Source organism: Vanellus vanellus (genome assembly GCF_965231255.1).
Source record: "Vanellus vanellus genome assembly, chromosome: 14".
Classification (NCBI taxonomy): Eukaryota; Metazoa; Chordata; class Aves; order Charadriiformes; family Charadriidae; genus Vanellus; species Vanellus vanellus.
Window position 1 is genome coordinate 10,328,673 of NC_138919.1, and position 23,426 is coordinate 10,352,098.

A 23,426-nucleotide genomic window follows, 5' to 3' on the forward strand; every position below is an offset into this window, starting at 1 on the left:
TATTTGACGTTCCCAGCCTTTGGCCAAACTAGACGCATTAAAAATGAGATTTGCCTCTCAAATGCTCTTGCCCCAAGTGAGCAGCGTGTGATGATCTCAGAGGCCACCCACATCCTGGAGGGAGGCTCACACCAACGCTTCTCTGTCAGCAGCAAATTCCACAACTTGGCCACCACTGCAGATATCTTCAGAGAATCGCTCTGTCACCACCACCTCAGGGAATATCAGGGAATGTTGTCTATCAAGGAAAGCCCCACGGATGCCTTGTCCAGTTTTCAATCCTGATGTAATGGCTAAGGGACCAGGAAACTGTCCGGCTCGGTTTCCAGTTTGTATCACAAGTCCATCGTACACGTGGGTGTGCAACTTCCAGCTTTGAGTCAAAATGTACTGTGCCCCTCCCTCCCCAGTTCTAATAATGGACTTATAAAAGATGCCATCCCGTGCTGCCCCTGTTACTAAAGACTTAACAAAGGACTATTCATCAAGCAATCTTGTTTCCTCTTTTTACTCAATTATTAAAGTCCATGACATACACAACTACACTGCATGTTCTTTCAACACCACTTGTTACCCCTTTAGTCACTTTAATTAACCATTCTTTTGTGCCGATTCCTCTCTTCTCCAGATTACCTAGGAATCTTCCACATGCCAGCATATCGAATGCTTTAGAGAAATCAAGGCAAGAAGTCTGCTAGATGTAAGTTTTGTTCAGAGAATTGGTCAAGTTAGGGAAGATAGGAGTTAATCTAATACAACATACCTTTAGTGAACTCCAGTTTACATGCACACTGCTCACTACTATCTGGGGCTGAGATAAGTAAAATGAGAATCCCTTAGAGCTATCTTCTTATTACACAGTCCATGAGAAATCTGTGATTTCACTTTGAGTTCCTCCAGTCAAATTATTCCAGTGGGTGTGCAAACTGGCCAGAGAGAGAGAACCAAACGCTGCTTTGTTTGGACAATGTAAATAACATCAATAGTTTGAGTATAACCTTGCAATGGTGTAAATGTCAAATTGTCTTAAAGAACGTACAAAGTGTCAGTCATCGTAAATCATACAGAACAGGAGTTTCTATGCTACGATTTAGCTTTCAGTCTAAGCTCCTTCACAAAATAAGATAAAATAACCCTCTTTAAGAAGTCTTTCATGTCAAATTACAAACCAATTAGTACCTACAAACACTAACAAAACTACTCAAAAAGGTAGACTCAGATGTGCCTGGACTAAAAACTGTCTGAAGCCTCACCAAGCTCCCAGGTGCGTGGGTGTGAGACACTCCCACAGGTCATGGATTCCTGGCAGCAGCTCTGCACTTCTTATCCTCCTCTGGTCTCAAAGCAGCTACAAAGTCAGTACATAGCACTTGGCCAGCACAACAGAACTGGAACAAGCACACAGCAAAACTTCATCAAATTACTTAACCAGCCCCAATATAACTGTAGTTTTGCCATATAAGGTAAAAGTGAAGATTGGCAGTGATGGCCCCATTCCTCATGGCAGCAACGGGCAACACTTGCTACTGTTTTGTCTTGGTTTCCAATTCTCTCCTTTTCAACTAGGTTTATATGCATTACATCCCACAGCCGTAGCTGACCTGTTCAATCCGTTATACCCCATTGCTCGGGCTAAGAAACACTGACTTTAATATGTCATAGCTTTTAACCAGAAAACAAGATGCAAGAAATTCTGCTCCCTGATCTGCCAAGCTTAGCTGTTCTTATTGAGGAAAAAAACAACCAACCAAAATAAAACCCACAAACCTGTAGAAATCTGAAAACCTGTAAAATTGGGGAAAAAAAACATTAGCTTATGGCAGTTAAACAAGCTGCGACTCCCCAAAGCGTGGATGTAAGGAGAAAAGCTCAGATATGTGTTTCCTATGTGACCCACAATTTCATTCATAGGGTCTCCCTCCTGGACCACGTACAGTCAAAAAGATCCATTTTTATAGCTGAGAAGTGCTAAGTCTCTCACAGGGACTTTAAATGATTATATCAAAATATCAGCATCTTCTATATTATCTGTATGCATTTGGGAAGTGATCCTATTTCCATAATGATGCAATAGGAGAACAATGGTCAGGAAGTTCTGAAGACATAAAGAACAAGAGATGCAATGTTGCACGAAGTCCTTTTCATCCCTACCAGTTTAAGGCATCCTAATTCCATTGCTGTACTTTTATCATCTCCGATTAGCGCCTAACAGAACAGACATGCACAACTTTGTCTTTTTCATTTCTGTTGCTCCATGCCAGGACGCCAGCAGAAAGCGTGCGGAAAGTGTTTGAACATGGAGAAAGCAGGAGTGTCTCTATTCAAGAGCCACTGAAGACTAGAAGCAAAGTAAGATAAACTTGAAAGCTCTAACAGAGTATCAAGTGCGATTCCACAGCTGTTTCAAGTTGCTCTCTCCACCTGCTTTATATTAGGGATCAATTCCTTACACATGCATTCAGGATAAATAAAAAACAACAAAACAAACACCCCCCACAACAACAAAACAACCCAAAGGAAGAAAATTTCTACTTAAATAAAGAATTCAGAATTGAGGCTGCCCCCCCCCAATACAAACAAGTCTTCAAATGAAAGTGTTATAATAGCAATCTTTATTCAAGACAGACTGAAAAGAAATACTTACTAGTACTTCATTTCCTTACCCTGAAAGTAGAACTCAAAAATATCCTTAGTATTACCATTTTAAAATGAGCTGATGTGCTCCAGCTTATTTCAAGTACATATAAACGTGAAGGCAACAGAGAACGTATTTACCGTTTTTATACGTGTGTGTATACATACACACACATTATATATATAAATCATGTATATACATACATATTTTGCTGCCACCTTGTGAACAGTCTCTGAACAAGGAGGTTTAGTTCATATGGACCCAATTCTGCCATCTTGATTCACATTTAGCTCAACTGACTTTAATATAGATACTTTTTGAACAGGTACTCAATGTGACAAAGGATGGCTGAATCAGATGCTTAGTGAAGAAAATTTTAAAATAACTATTAATCTTCAGCAATTTCCACACACTTCTGTGTCACAGTTTATTGCCACAAACATTATGGAAAATATCACTAAATTCTTTCTGATAAAAATATTGCAGCTTTGCATCCAAGTTGTATAGCTGTCTTCAAAACTGAATAAGCTGGTGCCTGTAAAACAAAGAATAAAAGATTAAATACATTTAATGAAGTGTTTTGTTTGAACCACACTGTAGTAAGAAGTATTAAGCATTATCTTAAAGCAAATAAAAAAACCCCACAAAACAAAGCAAAACCGTAAATGAGAAAAACCCACCACCACCAAAAGCCTGTATTTGTAGTCTAATCTACCCTAGAGAAAACTAAATTAAAAACTACCAACTTTGCAGAATGTTTCCATTTCTCCACAAATGTAAGTCAAGAGAAAAAAAAGAAGTCACACATTCCTCCTACAGCATTCAGGGGAGCACAGAACGTAGTTCAGTATTTCACATTTCTTAACATGGTTGTATTCGTCTACCAAGACGATGCCTCGAGTTCCCAGCTGTATGGATAGCACTTATCAGCCTTATCTTCAAAAAGATTTAATCTAAAGTTAAAATAAAATTAAGAACTGTGCAGAAGACACCTCTCAGGAAAACACAATCACGTTAACACTTGACACGAGTTCCAACAGATTCAATTCTGTTTTAGAAAAATTAAAGCTATAACATGCAGTGTTTTCTTATATTTAACTTTGGGAAAGAATATAAAGTGTGTTATTTTCTATTTCTCAAATGAAGACGTACATCACAGTCACTGGATAAGGAAGATAAGAATATCACATCTACACTCTCTCTAACAGTGCCAATTAATTAAAATTGTACTTACTGCTTCTGCATCATGCTCAAGCCCAATGTCATGGTGCTCCCGTTCATCATCTCGAAATTGCTTTATTATCTTTAAAAGTAGCAGGTAATTAGTAAGTATACTCAGCAGAGAAACCAAGGCAGCTAGTATACAAACTATATGCACCAGGACAGGCACCTGAGACCCAGGTCTGAAAAGTTTCTCAAAGACCTGAATCTCCAATTCAGCAAGAAGGGCATTATTTACAGCATTCCCCAAACCTAAAGTTCTTTTAATATTCTCAGAAAAGTCTTTAAAAACTAAGTTGCTGTTTAATATATCACTATATTTTTCAGTTTTTCAAGAAAACCCATAGTCATAGTAACCACAACCCATAACACTAATTAGGTCCACACATACAAATTATTCTCACAATTTAAATAATGAAATTAAGGTCCGTGCCTTGCTAGATAATCAGTAAGGGCGTTTCCTGGTAAGCCAACAGGGCTTTTGTCCATCCTAGCATACTCTGAAGAACACCATTTTTCTCTACTAGTTTTTCAACTGGGACAAAAAGGTTTTAATGATTTTCTCCTGAGATGCCTGCAGATAATTAGGATTGCTTAATAAAATTCTCAGAGAGGCACCCAAGCACTGTGCCTACCCAACAGGTTCGTATCACTTCTGGTTTCATTGCTAGTCCTCCTCATATTGACCCTATGAATAACCTTGCTGCTTTGCTTTTTCTCTTTATTTTGTGCCTTCTCAGTTTATAGTCTTTATTTTCAGGGCTAGTATTGCCCTTGTGCACATGTCACCAAAATCTGGGTTACTTCAGATGCTATTTCTGTAACAAAAAGACATGTTTGGAGTAACCAGACTTGGCTACAGGTCAAACTAAGCACAACTGAACATACGGATAGTCAGCAAAAATGGAAATGAACACAGACCCTAAAGCAAGCTCCACCAGAGACAGCACAAACGAGCTCGATGTGCTGCATGTGGAAACAGGTCAGTCCCTGACAAACACCCTACAGGAACGTGTCCCAGTTTGATGCCTAAAATACCTGGGAAATAATTTTCTTGCAGAGGTAACGAACATTAGCTCCTTGCGTGCTCTGAACAGTATTCAACACTAAAACTGTATAATCATATCCAGTATAAATAAAATGTTACTACACAGTCATAGGTTCTTCTTTAGTTTCCCCTCTAAAACCTTCCTTTCAGTTAAAGGTAATCAAAATTAAAGCATAGTTCTCCCAACCAAAAGGGAAATGCTGCACTACTGAAAGCAGGCTGAAGCTCATCCAACATACATTTTAATTTTGGTGCTTGATCAATTTAGTGCTGCTGAAGGAAAAAAATATCCTTTTAACTTAAAGTTTGTGTTGATTTCAGCATTCTAAGTAATAGAACAAAAAGAGACCTACTGAGAATTGTAAGAATATGTTATTTTAAAAGACTGAAGGCACATTAGGTAATTCAATGAATACGTTAAACTACTTTTTAAGTCGTGGTTAAATACCTGCAATAGTTCTTTGTACTTTTCTGGATCTTCTTCCATAAGAGTTCGGATCTGGCTGTTGTAGTGATCCGATATACTCTCTTCCACTGCCACTGTGCAAGCCATTGCACCCTTCTTTCCAAGTAAAGCACTTCCAGCCCCTGTAATTGTGGTACCAAACAATGAAATCTGAAGCAATACAAATAACTTACACCTTTGAAGACTTCACAAAACAACAGTAGTAGTAATAATACAAACTCACCCAAAACAAAACCTGCTACATTCCAAAAAGGCAATAAAACAGTAGGTCGAACCCTGTATGCAACCATTAGTTCATTGAACTTTTTCAGGTGATCTTTTTCTTGATTCCACATTTGCTGCAAAAGAACCAGACCACAGTAAAGTAAAAGACCAGAAAAAAATGAACATTTCCAATAAAACTAATAAACACAAAGAAAAACAAAACAGCTCAGGCCACTCACTTCGATTGCAGGGGTAACACTGTTCACACCACAAAGAGGAAATGTTAAAGAGGGCAGATAAGGATAAATAGGCAACATAAAAACATTTGCAAAATAAAAGTTTTTGTGACAATACTACAGCAATTGCAGTATCAGTCACTCTCTTACTAACCAATCCCACCACTCTTTATAAACCCACGTTTAAATGTGTTTAGGAAAAGATGGATTTACTTATCTTACCAGGCAAGCTGTGATCTTACAACTTCATTCGACCACTGTTAATCAAAGGCAAATTAACCAGAAACACGGCGATCGCTTTCAGGCGACCACTAACCTGGATAATCGGTCCCACGCTCGATCTACCCAGGACGGCCATCTGCCCCGCATAGATGCGGTTCGCCCCGTACTCCCCGGCATGGTCCACGCGGAGGATGCGGTCTATGACGGGCCTGTTGACGCCCTCCAGACTCACCCGCGTGCTGCATCTCCTGAGGGACACCGCTCCGGCGGGCACAGGCCACCTCCCGCGGAGACCTGCCGGAGAGACAAAGGTGACGGGAGCTCTGCCGCCGCCCGGGCCCCGTCCGAGGCGGGCGGGCGCCACCACCCGCGGAGCCGGGCGGCCCGAGGCGGGCCCGGGCGGCGGTGCAAGGCCCACCGCCGTCCTTCCGGGCGGCGCCCCGACAGGTGAGGGGCGGGCAGGCGCGGGAGCCGGCGCGGGCCCCTACCCGCCCCGCAGCAGAGGGGCCGGCGCTGCCCCAGCGAGCGCCGCACGGCCGGAGCCACAGCGGCGGCCACCTCCATCCCGCTGACCCCGACGCCTCCTCCGGCGCGTCGCACAGCCGGAACGTCATCACCGCGGGCCGCCTCCCCACCCCCACCCCCATCCCGCCCTATCGCGATTCCCATTGGCTCCCCAGCGCCGCCGCACTGGGCAGCGGAGCTGTCAGTCAGAGCCGGCGTCCCCGGCTGCCATGGGAACGGGGGCGGGACGAGCCGAGGGCCCCGGGGGCGGGCTGCAGAGCGGCCGCCCCGCTGCGAGTCACGGCAAGCCAATGGGAAAACAGACGCCTTTGTATTTAACAAAAAAATCATTTAATGAATGTGATTTTTTTTTTTTAAAACGAAGACAGGAATAATTCCAAAACATTATACAAAAAGAACAGTCTCTCACACATTAACTAACAGTGCGCTACTGGCAAATTTCAAGTAATAAACACAGTTCTGTACAGAAAAACCTTAAGCACAATCTTTAAACGAAGGAAAGGGCCAGCAGTCTGCTCAGAAATACTGCTCCCCCCGAGCCACACTGCTCCAGCAGCTCCTTTAAGCGAGAAGAAACATGACTTCAAAGAGTACTGACACATAAGTTTCTGAATGCTCTATCTCCAAACTATAATTTAACTCTCAAAAATTCACATTTTAGAACAGAGAGCAGTAGTCAAGACGTTTGTACAACAATAAAACACAAATAACAAAGCCTTAACACGTTTAAAATAAAACCCAAGGCCCTCCGGAGCAGCGAGGCTGTGCCCCAGCAACGTGCTCCTCTCCCTCCTCCCCCGGCGCTTTCACCACCTCTTTTTCGCTGAACCACCATGTGAAGCTATCTGGTGTTCAACTGCACTTGCTATTTTGGAGCAAAATAAATATCAAAGTCTCTTCTATAAAAATGTTTAGAAAACTGATTTCAAACCCATGGCATATTTTCTTCTCCTGTGCACTCTTCAAAATACTGATGTACGTCTCCCACTTGCTTTGGTTTTAGAAGATAAATGAGTCGAAAACATGCAAAACCACACCTTTCCCCTCCCTCCCAATTCTTAAAGCATAATTTGTAAAAACAGTACTAAGTTGTTAAACAGAGTTTCAGTTCTGATCACATTTTACCCCAAGCCCCTGAAAAAGCAGGGATTTAAACCTCAACAACCCTGAAACTGTAGCAGCAATGAAGTGTCCTACCACACAATTTTTTTGACAGGTCTAACAGTATAAATTAGCTACATTTCCAGCCTGGGAAACTTCAAGGCTCATTAGCATAATCAAGAATAAGACAATAAGCATCCACCACACAGACAGCAGTGCCGGGGTGCCAGCCAGCTGCTCGGTTTTTAGGTGCTGCAGATGGTTCTACTCTTATCTAGTGGTTCTGGGAGTTTCAGGAAGTCAAGTTCTTCTGGGGTTTTGTGGTTTTCAAGGATGCCTCTGAGCTTCTGTTATCTTTCTGATCAGGAACAGCTTGTCACGACCCTCCTGGAAAGACAGAATAAAAAGTATGCTCTAGACAGACAGAAGTAGTGCAAGTTATCTATGAACAGTTCATGTCTTTATTAGAAATAAATAGGTGCACTCACCACATTGTACTCTAATTAGTGGCTCCCAGCACACTCTCAATTGCCCGAACAATTTTAAGTTTACGATAGTCTTGATTTCATTTATTTCATATTAGGTCACATACTAACAGTTCTGCATTAAGCCTAGTAAAAACATCTCACACACCTAAAAACTTAAAACCACACTTCCAAGAAGCCTAAAAACAGTGAACAAAACAAAAGTGCACAAGGGTTTCCAGAATTCCTGACTGATTTGGGAACCCTTGAAAAAGCAGTAAGGCTTTTGCCTCTAAGTTCCTTACTCTTCAAAAAATCTCTCCCCAGCACAAGTGTTTTTCTAAGGACAGGTTGTTAAATGCCATATCTAAAAGATGCACACGCCAAAAAATGGGCTATTTCCTAGGAAAGCGAGAAGTCTTACTCATGAGGCCAGGCTCTGACCAGAGCAGAGTTTCACAGACACAGCACACGAATGCTGTCAAACATGGCAGCAGCTTCTGATGGCCACAAAGAAGCCTGTCTGCAATGGCATCATCCTCCAAAGGACTAGTTTGTGGTGATTTGCTGCACCTTGAGTACATGTTGCAAGCGGTGCTGGGACCTGCACTCAGGAATAAGTCCAGACGTGAGGCCTGGAGGAGAGGGTAGGGAGTTGGGTGCCTGTTTGTGAGGTGGGGTTTGTGTAAGAGGTGGAGGGGACAGGAAGCACAAAATTCAAGTTCTTGTTTGGCAGAAAAAAAAACCATGCAGATGGGTGGCTTTAAGCAAGACAACAGATGAAGAACAAGGACACCGCTTCTCAGAGGCATATCTCATGCATATGTGTTGCCTGATATAACCAGACCTCGCTGCAGTTGCAGCTGATACCCAAGAAAACCAACTGGACTAAGAAATACTATAGTGCTTCAGTTGTCTTTCCTGTGTAATCTGTAAAACATTCTTCACTGCCTGTGCAAACACCAAGTATCCAGAAGACTATGAAAACTGTTGTTCCTTTGCAAGCCTGATTACTGACACAACAAAAAAAAACTTTAGGGGTACAGAAAAGTGGGTCATATCTTACCATAGCCAGTTGCTCCCTCAGCTGCTCAACCACTCGTCTGTGTGCTCCAGCCAATGCAATAAAATAGAACATAATGAGGCTGCAAACAACAAACCAACATGACGTGTTAGCGTTATCCAAAACAGAACAAGTCAGAAAAGGGCTGTTATGGGCTAGAGAAATTGTCAGTTTGTGCATTTGCTTCAGGTGAGAAGCTGCTAGAGAAGTAAAACAATTTTTAAAAAGATCAATATACAGCTGGGGTAGGTGGGCATAGCTCTGCTCAAAAGCATCTGCTGAGATATTTGTGCTGCCAGCAGGCAGGGACAGAGTGGCGTAGAGGCACGGCCACTTTCAGATATTACAGGTTGTGTTCCGATAACTCTCTCTAGACCGTCAGTTCCTGCTCTGCTCTAAGCCTATGTATGGGGGCTCTGCTCCTCAGAAATTAAGTTTAATGAGGTTTCACTGGAGTAACTCTTCGCTCCCATTGGGGTTTGTAACTATGGTAAGCAGCCACAGATCAATATTACAGCCATTCCTTATGGCACATGTTCCAGATGCAAGCTGTGACCCAAATTATCCACGGTGCATTACATGATGAAGAGCAGTAGCAAGAACTAAGAAATGCCTACATAAATCATGTATTTTCTTTTCCAAATAATAAGTAGTAGAGTGGCAGTGTGAGTCATCCTCCACCTCTTACACAGGCTTTACAATAAAATTAAAAAAGAAAAAAAAATTAAAAAGAGGACTTGATATTTCCTGTGTACGCAGTAGCAGGTTCAGTTCAGGAGAACACATAAACATGTTATGGAAGAAAGGGCTGGGTAGTGTCTGAAAAAAAACTGCATGGTTTTTCAAGCATAGATGTTGTAGAAAACATCAGGTAACAAGGCTCCAAGATCTGAAAACAGTCAGGTTAAACTGAAATTTAAAATTCCATTTAAATGTAAGGGGGGGGGGGGGGGGGGGGGGGGGGGGAAACACAACCAAAACATTTTTACTGCAAGAGTGACCAAACACTGGAACAGGTTGCCCAGAGAGGTTGAGGAGTCTCCATCTTTGGAGATATTCAAAACCTAACTGGACATGGTTCCTGAGCATCTGCTCTACTCTACCCTGTTTTGAAGAAGAGGATTAGACTAGTTGATCTCTACAGGTGACCTCCAACCTTAAAAATGCTATGATTCTACACTGAATTTATCTTACAGAATGACTGTTTTGGGGGTTTTGTTTGTTGTTGGGTGGTTGTTGGTTGTTTTTTTTAAGCCAAGGTTTGTGGATAGGATTCGTGACCATAGGGCTTACAATACTAATTTGCAGAATGATTCACAGCTATCACTTTTGAGAAAGACAAGTGTGGGATACGGCACATGCAAGAGGAAATGGAATAAAGCTAATGAGTGTCAACACATGGGCAAAGACTAAGAGCTGAGGATTCATATGGGCTTTGATGCTTTTGACTGAAGATGGAAAATCTGGTCCAATAGTTGTTTGGTATCAGTTCAGTAAGGAAGGAAATGAACAAGGCAGCTGCATGACTGAATCAGGTCTCCACAGTACTCACCAAATGACCATAAAAAAAGGCACTGCAAAGGCTTCTGATGCTATGCCATAAAGGACCTGCTGCAGACCTGTTGGAAACTCACGTATGGTATCCGGAACAACTGCCCATGAAGTGTTAAAATTCCTGAACGGCCCACATGCCTTGGAGGAAGGGATACTGTCAAAGAAGCAGAACAGAAAGGAGATGCTACATGAAAATGTAAAGATAAAATATTCCAACACAAGCCCAGCACATTTTGATGGGGCAAAAGTGTCCTTTGTCTTTAAAACTGTAATTTTTGTTTATATGAACTAAGTTATAATTTGATTTATTATGTACCATATATTTTATTCCAATTTATCATTCCAAAGTTGTGTGTCTGTTTTTAGGGAACTAACAACCATAGAACAAATGTCAACTTCATAAAAGTTAAATTGTCACTTACTGTGCTATGCTGATTCCCAAAGGAATAAAAGCCAAGAGGAGCCCAATCAACAGCACCACCAAGAAGAAAAAATTGGAACTTGATGCTCTGATAGGCCGAGCTGCAGGTTTACATGTGTGTATCAAACTGATCTGAAGACGGAAAGTGAGCAAGACTGTTACCAGTACATCTATATACATATGTCCAAGTATACTTTCCCCACCAACTGCATTTTCCATTCTCAAATATGCTACCAGCTACCACGTAACCATCCTTCCTTTGATCTACACGGACTGAAAAGGGCTAAGACAAGAACACTTTCTATTCTGGTATAAGTCCATGTCTCCTGTTCCGAGTAAGAATTGGATCCGGAGGACCTCATACACTTGCACGGAGTCAACTGGCACAGTCATTTGGTGTCTGATCCATTGCACAGCCTTTAGCTTTGTTCTCCCACATCTTCACTGGATACATCCCCTCTTCTAAGAGCTAAAATCTCAGCAAGAATTTGATGCACAGAAGGAGCTGTCCGGTCACAGAGCAAAGCTTATGATATGCAGAAATCACATCTTAAACATGCAACCCACCTTGCTTCCAAATTTTTAGCAGTTTGGCAAAATTTTGCCAAGTTCTAAGCTGTGTTGCTAGTAAATAGATTATTGCAGAGAAGTGTTGTAAACTAGCTTTATTACACAAAATTAAGAGGTAGTTATTAAAATATTGGTTTGCTTGATTTCAAAGCAAAATTCTACCTTCCCTTAAAAGCAAAAAACCATTACCCCATTTCCAGTACACCACATCCTTAGGGGGTTTTAGGGTTTTTTGTTTGTTTTAAATCAACTGCATTCCTCTATTACAAAAACCAAAGATGTGCTCAATTTTGTTTGTTTACCACACACCATCATTACCTTTTTAATGTAAAAGATGATGAAGTATTTTATAGTCGCTATTGCAGGGAGAAGTGGTGAAAAGAAGGTTCCAATCCAGCAGATAGTCTGCCCGTATATGATTTCCAGGACATTGTCAGAAATTCCAAATTCCTGCAATCCACACCACTGGAATAGCTTGCAAGAGCAATGAGTAACTAACAACCTAAAACCAATGAATATCATTAGTTCTAAATTGAAGTTATAGAGCTTAGCTGAATTCTAACGCATTTGGAACACATAGACATTTAGCATTTAAGCATTAGACAACGTAACAGAAAAATGCCTGAAGGAAAAAAAAAAAAAAACACACCAAAACTCAAATATCAAAACCTACACAGCTATCTGAATAGCAAACAAGTGCTCAAACCACCAGAAACATGTTTGTGTTTTATTTTAAAACTGGTAATCTGGTTAGAAATATGGGGAATTAATAACAGAAAAAAGAAAATGTGTTTCGTATGTCATTTGCAAAAGTATGCTTAAAAGGCGGAGACACTTACTTTCTAGGAAAGTCCATAAACAGGATCACAGCAAGAATTATAATAAAATCAAATATCATCAGTTTATACATTTCTTGCCCAACTTCAGATTCCCAGCACTATAAAAACAAGTGAGGAAAACCAAGATTAGGAGTCTAAATAACAAGTGAAAAATAAATCTGTCAATCACTAAAGCAACAAACATTTCAGTTAACACCATAAAGTTCAAATTGTATTAACTCTCATTTATAAAACATTTAAGTGTTTCAGAGCTTCCATGCCAAGCTTTTTGTTGTTTGTTTTGTTGCATTTGGTTTTGGTTGTTGTTGTTGTTGGTTTTTTTTTTTTTAAGGAAAGACCATTTGTCTTTTTGGAGAAATAGGCAGTAACACAATTGTCTCCAAAACAGAGATACCTCAAACAATCCTCATGGTAGTCAGAAAGTCTATGCTAAACAATAATCTGCCACTGGAGTAATTCTAAAGAGAGTTTTAGCTAACAAAGATGTATGTAAGAACTGTACTGATATGCACGGAGCAGTAAGAATCAGCACCAGGTATAACATGAATGACAATCCCAGGTCTGATTCTGAATACCTCTAGACAAGCAAGTCTCATGCAAAACATTCCTAAATTCAGATGTTTAATGACCAAGATAAATCTGCTTACAGGATAGAGTTCGTAATTGTATCCACAGGCCTTACACTTATCGGTGGCACAGTAGGAGATCTGACTCCACAGCGAGAACAAGAGAACACCGATATTGGCCAACCGCACAAAGACACACCTGGAAGAAAGGCAAAACCCAATTCCAAACTTGCCAGAAAAGGAGCCATTCTAACACCTGGCTCAACTTGCACAGGAGTCCAAGGAAGGCTCAAATGACAAAACGCTTGTACAGAGCCTTAATGGAACGACCAGATAGATAATAAACATATTTCTTTTCTTAGTAGTAAATTAATTGTTTTTCATCTTCCCTGCTTTAGGCTACAATCCCCTGTTTCTTTTCACAGTATTGTTCTTAGATCAGTCATTTCAGTTGCAGATCTTGATGCCACAATGGGCTGCAATTCTCTCAAGTACAGTTTGAGAGGCTGGGCGACAACTCTGTGTGCGGCATTTCCCTCAGGTGGCTTCAGGCCTTCAGAGAAACTTAGCCAAATCAGAAATACAAAGCACAGGGCTTCACAGAGTCCAGATGCTTCAGCCCAGATCTTACTGCCTTAAGCTGCCAAGTGCTAGCTCTTCATGCTCTCACGCTGAAGTATCTTTTATCCCAAAACTTTTAACCGCTGCCTTGAGCAAAGCCCTGCTTCAGTCACTGCTGTTAACACACATTTGCTCATTCAAGGAACTGCTGCACACAAAGTGGTGTGAATGCACAGCTCTGCAGCCACAACTTCTCTACTGACTATTCAGGTTGTTGAAGATGTCCAGATCACATGGCTAAATGGGACTGAAAGAGAAACCTCGACACTGAAAAGACTGCACTGTACTGTCATCAAACCAAGAGATTGTTTCCCGATTTAAAATTAGTTTCCAACTAAACATAAGTCAAACAATGCCTGCTTGGCTTCCAGTGCCCACACCCTCCAGTGCAGAGTCCAATCTCTCTGCTGCTTCATACTTGAATGCTTACAGTACTTCTAACCTACCAAGAACAAGATGTTGAAACATCCAAGGCCACAATAAAAATGTCTTTACCTCATCAATGACAACCTGATTTCAAAGGCTGGTGAATAATCTTCAAATCTGGTCAGAAATGAGAAGATCTGAGGAGCAATGAAGTTGGCCAGTGTGATCACTATAGAAGGTAAATACTGCACTAAGAGATTAGCCTGGAAGTTCATGTTGCTGACATCCTGGACAAGAAGAGATGAGAGAAAAATAATACTCAGAGAAAACACAGCTTCCTGACATCGTGGTCTCTCTAGCTACTCACCAGCCTCTCTTGTCCAAGATTTAGGTAGCATCTTTTGCTCTGTCTTCATCCTCCACCTATGTTTGTAACTACAAGCCTGACCAGTGCTACTTATCTCTGCAGTTTGCTGCTACACATCCTTGCTTTCTCCTGCTCCCTTCACTAGTAACTCCCCCCCCCCCCCCGCGCCCCCCTCCAGGTATGAGTATTTTAGCATTTCCCAAAAGCTTCTGTTTGAAGACACTCATGTCACCAAGGCTTGTGTCCGACTATGTTGTCTAACCCAGCACTAAGGCTACCAGCTTTCGCACCCATGCTGTAGTGCAGACACTTTTAAAGTTGTTCTCACTGATGCCAAGCAGCTCCCCTGAATTTCCTACCATCTTAACAAGCTCCTCTACCTACTCACATAGGCAAGATCAAGATATCAACCCTTATGTATAAAGCAGACAGCAAGCAAAGTTGTTTTTTGCGTTGTTCAGTGTTGTGCTATCCTCTTTCTCTGCCCTCAAACAATACCTCTGACACAAACACTTCTTTAGTCCCTGTTTCCTGCTTCTCTCTCTGCAATCCTGGCAGTTTACAGAAGTTACGAGTTAGGTCCACCACAAGCGCAACCTTCCCCATATGCAGCCAGTGCCCATCACATTACCAATGAACAGAGGAGAGAGAAAAAGTGTGGTCCCCATTCATATCAGGCTCATTCAACCCTGGGGTGCTACAGAGAAGTCAATTACTGTTGCGAAACTGTTGAAACTGTCCTCTGCTTTTGTTGTTCTGCTTCTGAACCACTCTTCCCATCTGCTCGTCCTGTCAGGGGTGAACAACCCCACCCAACCTGATTCTTTCTGCTACTGATGCAAGAACCTTTTCTTCTGCAAAGTGGTCCGTGTTCAAAGCCTTCCTGTTTCCCCATACAGCTGTAACCCACAATACAGATAGTAATCTTTACTCTCCCCTTCCCTCGCTGTTCATTTTTGCAGTTGAGCAGCAAACCAGATCAAGAAACTGATCATGACAAAGTTTGTTTAAACCAGATCAGTTCCCTGAGCCAGTTCACTGCCCAGACACACAAGCACTTGTACCAGCAGATCACAGTGAGGTGAGAACAGTTACTTGGGAAGGGGAGTGAGGGCTGCTTTTCTTGTCAGTTGCCTTAGCTCCAAACCAGATGACACTGGAGCCTCTATATCAAAGGGAGACATCACTGGGGAGTTTTTTTGTACATGGTTCTCAGTCTTTCTCACTCACTAAAAAAATTCTAAGTTTGTACAAAGCATTTTCAGATCCCTTGCATGAAAGGTGCTATATTAAGATACTTGACTCTTTCACCATAGTTCCTCTTGCTATAATCACCAGTCATGACTGAATCTCTCCTAATGTCATGTCTGATACTTACGTTGGAGTTTTCTTGAGAGAAGACAGTTGCTCTATAAATACAGTAAAAACATCCTGATAAAACTGCAATGACAATTATATTTATAAATATTCTCAGTGAGTAGATGCGCAGCTTTTCTTTCATTGTCCTGCCAGCTATTTTTTGCTTCAGTCTCTCTTCCTCCAAGTCTGTCTACAAACAAAAGAAAAAGGATGTGTAGTTTTCCGGTGCAAAATACAACGCTTGACACCATGTCTTCTACCTCTGGGATGTGCAAATCCATAGCCTGTTCTAGGAGGGTCACCCCACTGCCCACCCGAGCACACTGAACTGAGAGTACCTTTTCATCGACTCAAACAGGTCCATGCAGGAGCGGAAGGCCCTGTGTGCTCAGTCTCCTCAAGTTAAGGGCCCTGTGGCCAAAGACAAGTGTCTCGTAATCCTCTTATCTCCAATATATCAGTAACAAATATCCTTGAGGACAGAAAGACAACTTGCCTGCTTATCATGAGGGATTGATCTCAGACAGCTTGGTACTGAACTCTCAAGTGGGTAAATCAGCCCACTCATGTCCTTACTTCTGCAGGTAAGTAACCAGCCTCACCGCTATGGCTCAAACTTCCTTCTCCTACTCTTTGTGAAGGAAAATTGGTGGAGGGCACAGAGAGAAAGAAGTACAATCTTGAGCAGCTTGTCATGTAAACTTGGTATGTTTCACCTTAGTTGACACGAAAATACAGTATCGCTTGTGAAGGCAATTTAACCTGGGCAAATCAACAGATTACACAGGTATTTTCTGAGGACTTATTTCCATCAAACAGTAACGTTAAGAGGCAAGTTCTTCTAAAGTGTGTGTTCTAGAGACAAAAGTGTGGTAAGTGAAGGAGGCTCTGGTCATGTGATGAAAAAAAGATGACTGTGAACTTTACTAGAGCGGAAAGCAACTCACTGTAATTTATGAAATCTGTAATTACAGCTTTGTGGTTTGAAGTGGAAGTATCTTTTCACAGGTAATTGTTCCACTAAAGAAATCTCTGCTTCCAGTGTACAGAGAGCAAAAAGGTGGTACTGGTTTTACCAGAAAGGCCTTTCAGAATCTCTTTTCAGAGAGCTTTATGATTTGGGAAATCTATTAGCTGCATCTATTAGCTAATGTGCACGTGCATCAAAGACACCTAGTGAAAAACGTTCAGTATCTTCTTACTGCAACAATGCTCTCAACTTGTATGAGGAGTACCATCTGAATGTTACTCCTCCACAAGCTTCTGCCTACCATGTTGCAGACTTATAACCCAGTACACTTAAACTGATTCCCAACAGTACAAGGGTTTTGCTCACAGCTGAGATAGCTTTTCCTGTTGTATTATGTAGAAACTAACACAGGAAGCAGGACTGGAGTGTGAGGAATAGGCAGATAAGACAAGCAGCAAAGAGGCTGGCTTCAGTCCCCAGTGGATGGGGGAAGGGCCGTCAACCTCAGTGCCAATCCTTCTCACGATGCACCACAATTCTAGCTACCTAGAAAGCAAGAGGATGTGGGTTGCCCTTTCCCTGGTATAAACTACTTCAATCCTTCTTATCTTTATTCCCTTATCTGCAGAATTATACGCTTCTCTCTTTTAGCCATCTAAGCTATATGAAACCGTAAACATGGAAAAATGGAAGTTACTCACCTGAAGCTCATATTGCAAGCTGCGATGTTTTAGCTGTGCTGCATTTGGATCTGTAATGCAGAAGTCCCAGCCTGCAAAGACTTTGTTACAGTAACTCTGAAATTGATCTTCAGCATGCACCAAGTTCTGCTTAAATCCTTCCACAGACCTAGAGAAAAATGCAACTTTACTTCATTCATGAAAAGACATATTTTATGCACAGAAAACAAAACAAAAACCCACACCTCAAGCAACCTGGCTCATCAAAGACTAAGTGACACCCACCCCTCTGAGCAAACAGCCAGCCACATTTGCTTTACACCAGCAAGTCTCTGGGAAGCTTTCAGTGTGAGGTTCTGCAGCAAAGTCAGCTGAAGACATGACTGACACAGGTTACTTCTCTCTGCACTTAGCCACAGTCGTACCTCCTCACCTCCTCCACTGCTTCTCTGACACACCAAAGAGCTGTCAGGAAACTGAGATGGCAACCCCCTCCCACAGAAAAAAACAAAACCCACCAAAACAAAATTCTCCAACAACTACTGTACAGTTGCAGGTCTTTTGTTTATACGTATGCATATATATGAAAAACTAATACTTCATATTTATTTATTTTTATTTATTTTGCTGCCTCAGTTACCCAAACAGACACAAAGGCTACTGTAGCACTCTATCCTCAAGCAAAAGATTCTCCATTTCCATATAAAACAGTTCTAGAATACAGCATGTTCCCTACAAGCAAGAATGCAATGTAAACTGTGCAATAGGTACCAGTAAATAAACTATATCAATATCTTTACCTTTTTAGTATCCAGATGAGACTTAATGCAAGGTAGGCAAACGTTGCCAGCAGATATGCTAGTGGCAAGTTGTACCTCAGGATACTGATCCATGCAGCATCAATTGTGTAATAGCCATAAAACAAACTTGTCACTTCAAGGAACCCCTGTGAAAACATGAAGTTTAAATAGAATTTGTAACAGTAGCAGCAACTGCCCAGTTAAATCCAACCTGGTATTAAGCAATCACTTTGTAAATTTAAAATTATTATTGGGGGCCCCAACAAGCTACAACAGTCTGTAGCTTCTAAATACTGCCATTGCCTCTACCAAACTGTAATGCAGACACTACGTGCTTAAAATCCCTCCCCCTCCCCAATCAATGAGCTCTGTGATAAGGACACTGAGACACTACACAGAGAGCACAATAGGCAGTGTGCTCCAGAATATGTAACGTTTAGCAGCTGGGGAGGAGTGGAACAGGCTGCAGCGTGTGGCCAAGCAGTCCTTGCAGACACTCAGTAGAAGTCAGCTTGAAAACTCCCCTTCTCACAGACAAAGGATAAAGGCTAATTTTACCCCCGTGATGCATATGCCTTACCATCTTTCAAAATTATCAAAGCTTCGTTCCCCAATGTTTTTGCATTCTGAATGCAAGGCATAGAAACTTAATAAAAAAATCTAATTACTTACAGTGCCACTGAGCAAATCTTTGAGGTAAGTATAGAAGTAAACAAGTCCCTTATTACCACTAGGTTTATAATCTGTGCAGTGAGACTCTGTCAAAAGAAAGGCAAGAGAAGTCACTCAAATGGTAATGCCCATTAAACTGCAAGATTAAGTTAATTCAAACATGGCAAATTCTTATAACAAAAAGTATTTCTTCATCCTGGGAGGTGAAGTAGAAGCTGATGGAAAGGGTGAATCTCACAAGCAACATCAGCGCATAGACAAAATGTTTACCTATGTTCTTTGGAGGAATTTTAGCAAAGCTACTGTTGAATACTCCATATTTAGAAATGACGCTGGGAAGGGTAACAAAACTGAACATCAGGATAAAAATTATAAAATTCAGCAGGACCAGAAAACGCAGGAAGGAGAAGTAGGACTGGATGCCAGTACCAAATTTCCCTGGGAATAAAAGAAGCATGTGTTAAGACAATAAAATCACTGAAAATACAGAATGAGCAGATTATCATTTCAGTTACATTGAGTTAACTGAAGAAACATTACTAAAGCCAGTTTTAAGTACTGCAGGCTTTTAGCAATATAACTGAAATGGAAATGTGACTTTTTAATAATTTTCTCCAATATAATTCCTTCTAGCCCATCATGAATTTTACATCAGCAATAATAAAGGAAGCAGGTAACTTCTTAAGTACATACAGTTATATCTGAAACTATGCTCACACACATAAAACTATTAATAACAGAAGCAACTTGAAAGAGGAGAAATTGACATACGACAGTAAATACCTTCTATGCTGTGAATATCATGTCGCCAAAGCTCCAGGTAAGATGACAACTCCTTGACTTCATTGAGGACTTTTTTCAATGATTTGCTGCTAGTTCTTTTCCACTGTTTCCACCCAGATAAATATTTTATATCAGCCTGCTGATAGTCCCTAAAAATCAAGAAATACAGTTACTGAGCACAAGAAATACTTTTTCACTACATGTAACAGGGTCTAGCACAACAGAGCCTGCTTGCAGCCTTCAGAGGGATAGCACACCGCTAAAAGTTGGAGTAACACATGCTGGCTGTCACCATCTGTTCCTCCCGGTAACTGCGACATCAAGTTAATTCAAGTATAGCAAGTCTTCTCACAGAAAACACTTGCCTCTCTTGGAGGAAAAAAAAAATAGCCAATTGACAATGGCACAACACAAAACCAGTATGTAGCTGAACTTCCTCAGGGAAGCTGCCATTAATGGTTTCGTATTTACAAATGTCTGGAAAAGGCAGAGAAGGTGTTTTACTCAAAACTTCTGACCAGAGCATCTTCACCAAGATGCTCTTAAAAAAAATTATCTAAAATATTTAGCTTTCCTCTTTTAATGTTATAAATGCAGCTGTTCGAGACAGAAAATTTTTTTTTTTTTTTTGAAAATTCACAGATCTCAAAATCAGAATGAAATGTCAAAATATGCTGGGGGGAAAAAAGTAAAGGAAATAGAGACAGCTACAAAGAGGCTTAAATATTTCATTTAGATTTTAACTTTTATATCACATTCCAGTACATAATAGAAAACAAAGGTTATTAAAATTATTCCTTTTTAATTATTCAATTTTTATAGCATTTTGAAAAATTCACTGGAAAGTGCCAATTCAATGAATCTGAGAAACTATTTCTTTGCCAACGTGTGGATGTGCCACAAACTAACTATAATTTTTAATCACTTCTCACTTACAGATTTTCATACTATATGCATACATTTGCATTGTAAAAATTGCTGCATGGTCAGCAACAGCATCAAGGAGAATTCTGAGATCAGAGTTTGCATTTTGTTTTTTCTTTGAAGAAACCTTAAAAACAGACAAAACTTCCCAGACACATAGCTTGAAGATTGACTTGTACGCAGCAAATGCTGTTCCAGCCTGTGATGCCACTGAAGAAGGGCAGCACTTAAGTACCCATGAGGACACCGTGCTAGAGTAGAAGACCAAGGTTTCAGTTTTAAGTAGGGTTGTGTACAAAGTCTTTTAAGTGCATGACTCACTGCCACGCCATGCCACTGCCATGCATGCTGTATGTTGACAAAGTTTCCATATCCTTCTCAGCTGAAAGTACAATTAGCATTGTGGCAGGAAGCCAAATTGAACCCTCTATGCAACAATAAATCAGGCAGCAGACGATCTTCGTCTTTCAGTGCAAATACAGCTACTCTCAAAAGATTTTGTTTTGTGGAAACTACAGGCTGCAGCATGTAGTGTTTTAAACCGACGCTTTGGAGAACTATCCGGCCCGTGTTTGGTCTGCATTTTAAATAGAGGCGTGGGCTGCATTTTCATCTGTGTTACAGAAGTTGAGTGTTCAGCTTTCAGGACATTGATATCAAGCATTGTGTGTTGGCAGCTACTGCACAACATGCACAGACTGCCAATCCACAGAAGCGCCAAGAAGCCCCACCAGAATCTCTCAGTGCTAAAACATGTAAACAAACTTGGGACATCCCAACTCCGTTCCTAACACACACCATGGCCGCATGACTGCAGTTCCTTTTTCTTAAAGAACTGAGCTTTAGACACCTAACTTCAAATAAAAATTCAATGTCCTGAGTACTTTCCTTTACCATGACCCAGACCTGCTGTTCCTCGTGCACAGGCTGTAGGGTTAAACTTAACGCCAGGGCCAGGCTGTAAACTGCTTCCCATTGCTCTTGCAAGCAAGTTACTCTTGTTCTCTGTGGAGCACCAGACATTAATTGTACTTTCACCTCTCTCCTGTTTCATAACCACAACCACTAAGTACCTGATTTAAAGGTGCAGCTGTTCCCTGACAATGTAAAAACACATCTTGTGTACTGTCTCCTCAAAAGAGCTTGCAGCCCAGCAGTAAGACAGGCAGAGAAATACTGGCGGTACAAAGCACACTCTTTGCAATCCTGTCCCTGCTGCGGGTTACCACCAGAGGGGCAGGAACTGTACACGGCAAAGAGCAATTTAAAAAGGGATACGGGAGGGAGTGTGGAGAAGAAAAAAAAAAAAAAAGAAAGAAGGAATGCTCCTGGAAAGTTTCCTTCCATCTGTACTGAGCCCCATCAGAGAGAGCGCAATGTATTTTGGAGGAACTGCTGAGAAGGGTCAAGAGCAGCAGCACTGGCAGAGCAGAACGCGGATGGCGGATAACCCAGTGACCCTTAGGAGCACAAAACCCTAGGCCAAAAAAAAAAATAAAAAGGAAGCCAGTGAGAAACGTAATTGGCAGCTGCAGGTGATTCCCAGTTTTGACTCATTTCTTCCAATTCAACCCATTCCTGTGCCCCGTCAGCCACCCCCGAGCCCCCGGCCACCCTCCCGCTGCCACAGGGAGCCTGACGTGTTTTGGCACAAGTACCTGGGCAACTTCTTGTCAAACCCACATGCCACAGGGTGAAACAGGTACAGATGAACCCCTCCCTGCTTCAGCCTTCCCTCGCACCCGTGTTATGTTTAGGAAAAAGGTATTTTTTTTTTTTTTAAAGAAGGAAAATAACGTGTAAAGATTAACCTTAATCTCCTCTTCTCCCCGATAGTCAAGGGGTATTCTCTGGCGGGGCGAGCAGCCACCTCGCCTCCCTCTTGCTCCGGCCGGTGGGCCTCAGCAGCGCGGAGCCCCGCAGTGCCCGGCGGGGCCGCCCGCCGCGCCTGGCTGCCCCCGGCGGCGGCGCGGCGCCTCAGAGCCGACTGGTAACTGGGCAGCTCCTGCAGGAAATCCACAGGTGCGGCGGCACGCGTCTCCTCAGGAAGAAAGACCTCTGCGAGAGGGAGGAAGCACAGGGGCTGCGGAGCGGGGCTCGCCGCGACATGGCACCTCACCCTGCCCGGCGGGACCCCGCAGCGCTGAGGGGAGGCCGAGCGCGGGCAGCGCCGCTCCCCTCCCCTCGCCACCTGCCGTGAGCCGCGGGCGCTCCGGTGGGCACCCCCGCCCCGCCGCCCTCGGTACCTGCCTTCCCCCCTCGCCCTTACCGCTGCTGCCGCTACCGAGCCGCCAAGCCGGCGGCTCCGCGCCGGCCCCGAGCCCGCTCATCTCTGTGCTGGGGAGGAAGCCCCAGCCCCGCGTCGGTACTGCCGTTTCCGGGCGTTAGGGAGCCGGCGGGGGTTGTGGGGCGGCGGCTGCCGGAGAGCCGGGGCCGCTGTGGCGGGGCGGAGGCGAGGTGAGGCGCGGCGAGGCTCCCCGCTGGGGCCGCCTTCCCGGGGCGCCTCGCCCGCAGGGGGCACCCGCGGCCGCCCTCCCCGCGGACGGCGGGGGGATGGCGGCGCCGGCCGCCCCTCAGGCGGGGAGCCGCGACGGGGGTCAGCCTCTTCCCCGGCACGGCGGCGGGAGGCGTCTCGGGGGTTTATGGTGTGCCGCCCCGTCGCCAGGGGAGCGGCTGAGGCGAGGGGCCGAGGAGCGCAGGGCCCGCTCCCCCCTGCACCAAGCGCCCTGTCTTTAGTCCTGACCCCCCC

At 42.8% G+C, this 23,426-nt stretch overlaps 2 protein-coding genes across 2 annotated transcripts; both read right to left on the reverse strand.

Annotated features, from left to right (window-relative positions):
* Window positions 1-2,598: 2,598 nt before the first annotated feature.
* COQ7 (coenzyme Q7, hydroxylase) lies at window positions 2,599-6,623 on the reverse strand. Its single transcript, XM_082490853.1, has 6 exons — window positions 6,521-6,623; window positions 6,127-6,326; window positions 5,594-5,708; window positions 5,353-5,492; window positions 3,870-3,938; window positions 2,599-3,170 (listed from the first exon to the last, which is right to left on the reverse strand). The coding sequence occupies exons 1-6, from the start codon at window positions 6,594-6,596 to the stop codon at window positions 3,093-3,095; spliced, it is 678 nt and encodes a 225-aa protein (XP_082346979.1). The 5' UTR covers window positions 6,597-6,623; the 3' UTR covers window positions 2,599-3,092.
* Window positions 6,624-7,937: 1,314 nt separating this feature from the next.
* Window positions 7,938-23,007, reverse strand: TMC7 (transmembrane channel like 7; the record flags this gene model as incomplete). Its single annotated transcript, XM_082490844.1, is given in 16 exon segments — window positions 7,938-8,045; window positions 9,189-9,267; window positions 10,738-10,893; window positions 11,162-11,292; window positions 12,049-12,232; window positions 12,570-12,667; window positions 13,217-13,334; window positions 14,252-14,409; window positions 15,868-16,038; window positions 17,520-17,667; window positions 18,299-18,444; window positions 18,971-19,056; window positions 19,241-19,408; window positions 19,754-19,902; window positions 22,489-22,797; window positions 22,799-23,007. Coding segments are annotated over 16 exon segments (2,370 nt in total). The 3' UTR covers window positions 7,938-7,985.
* Between the last annotated feature and the right edge of the window lie 419 nt (window positions 23,008-23,426).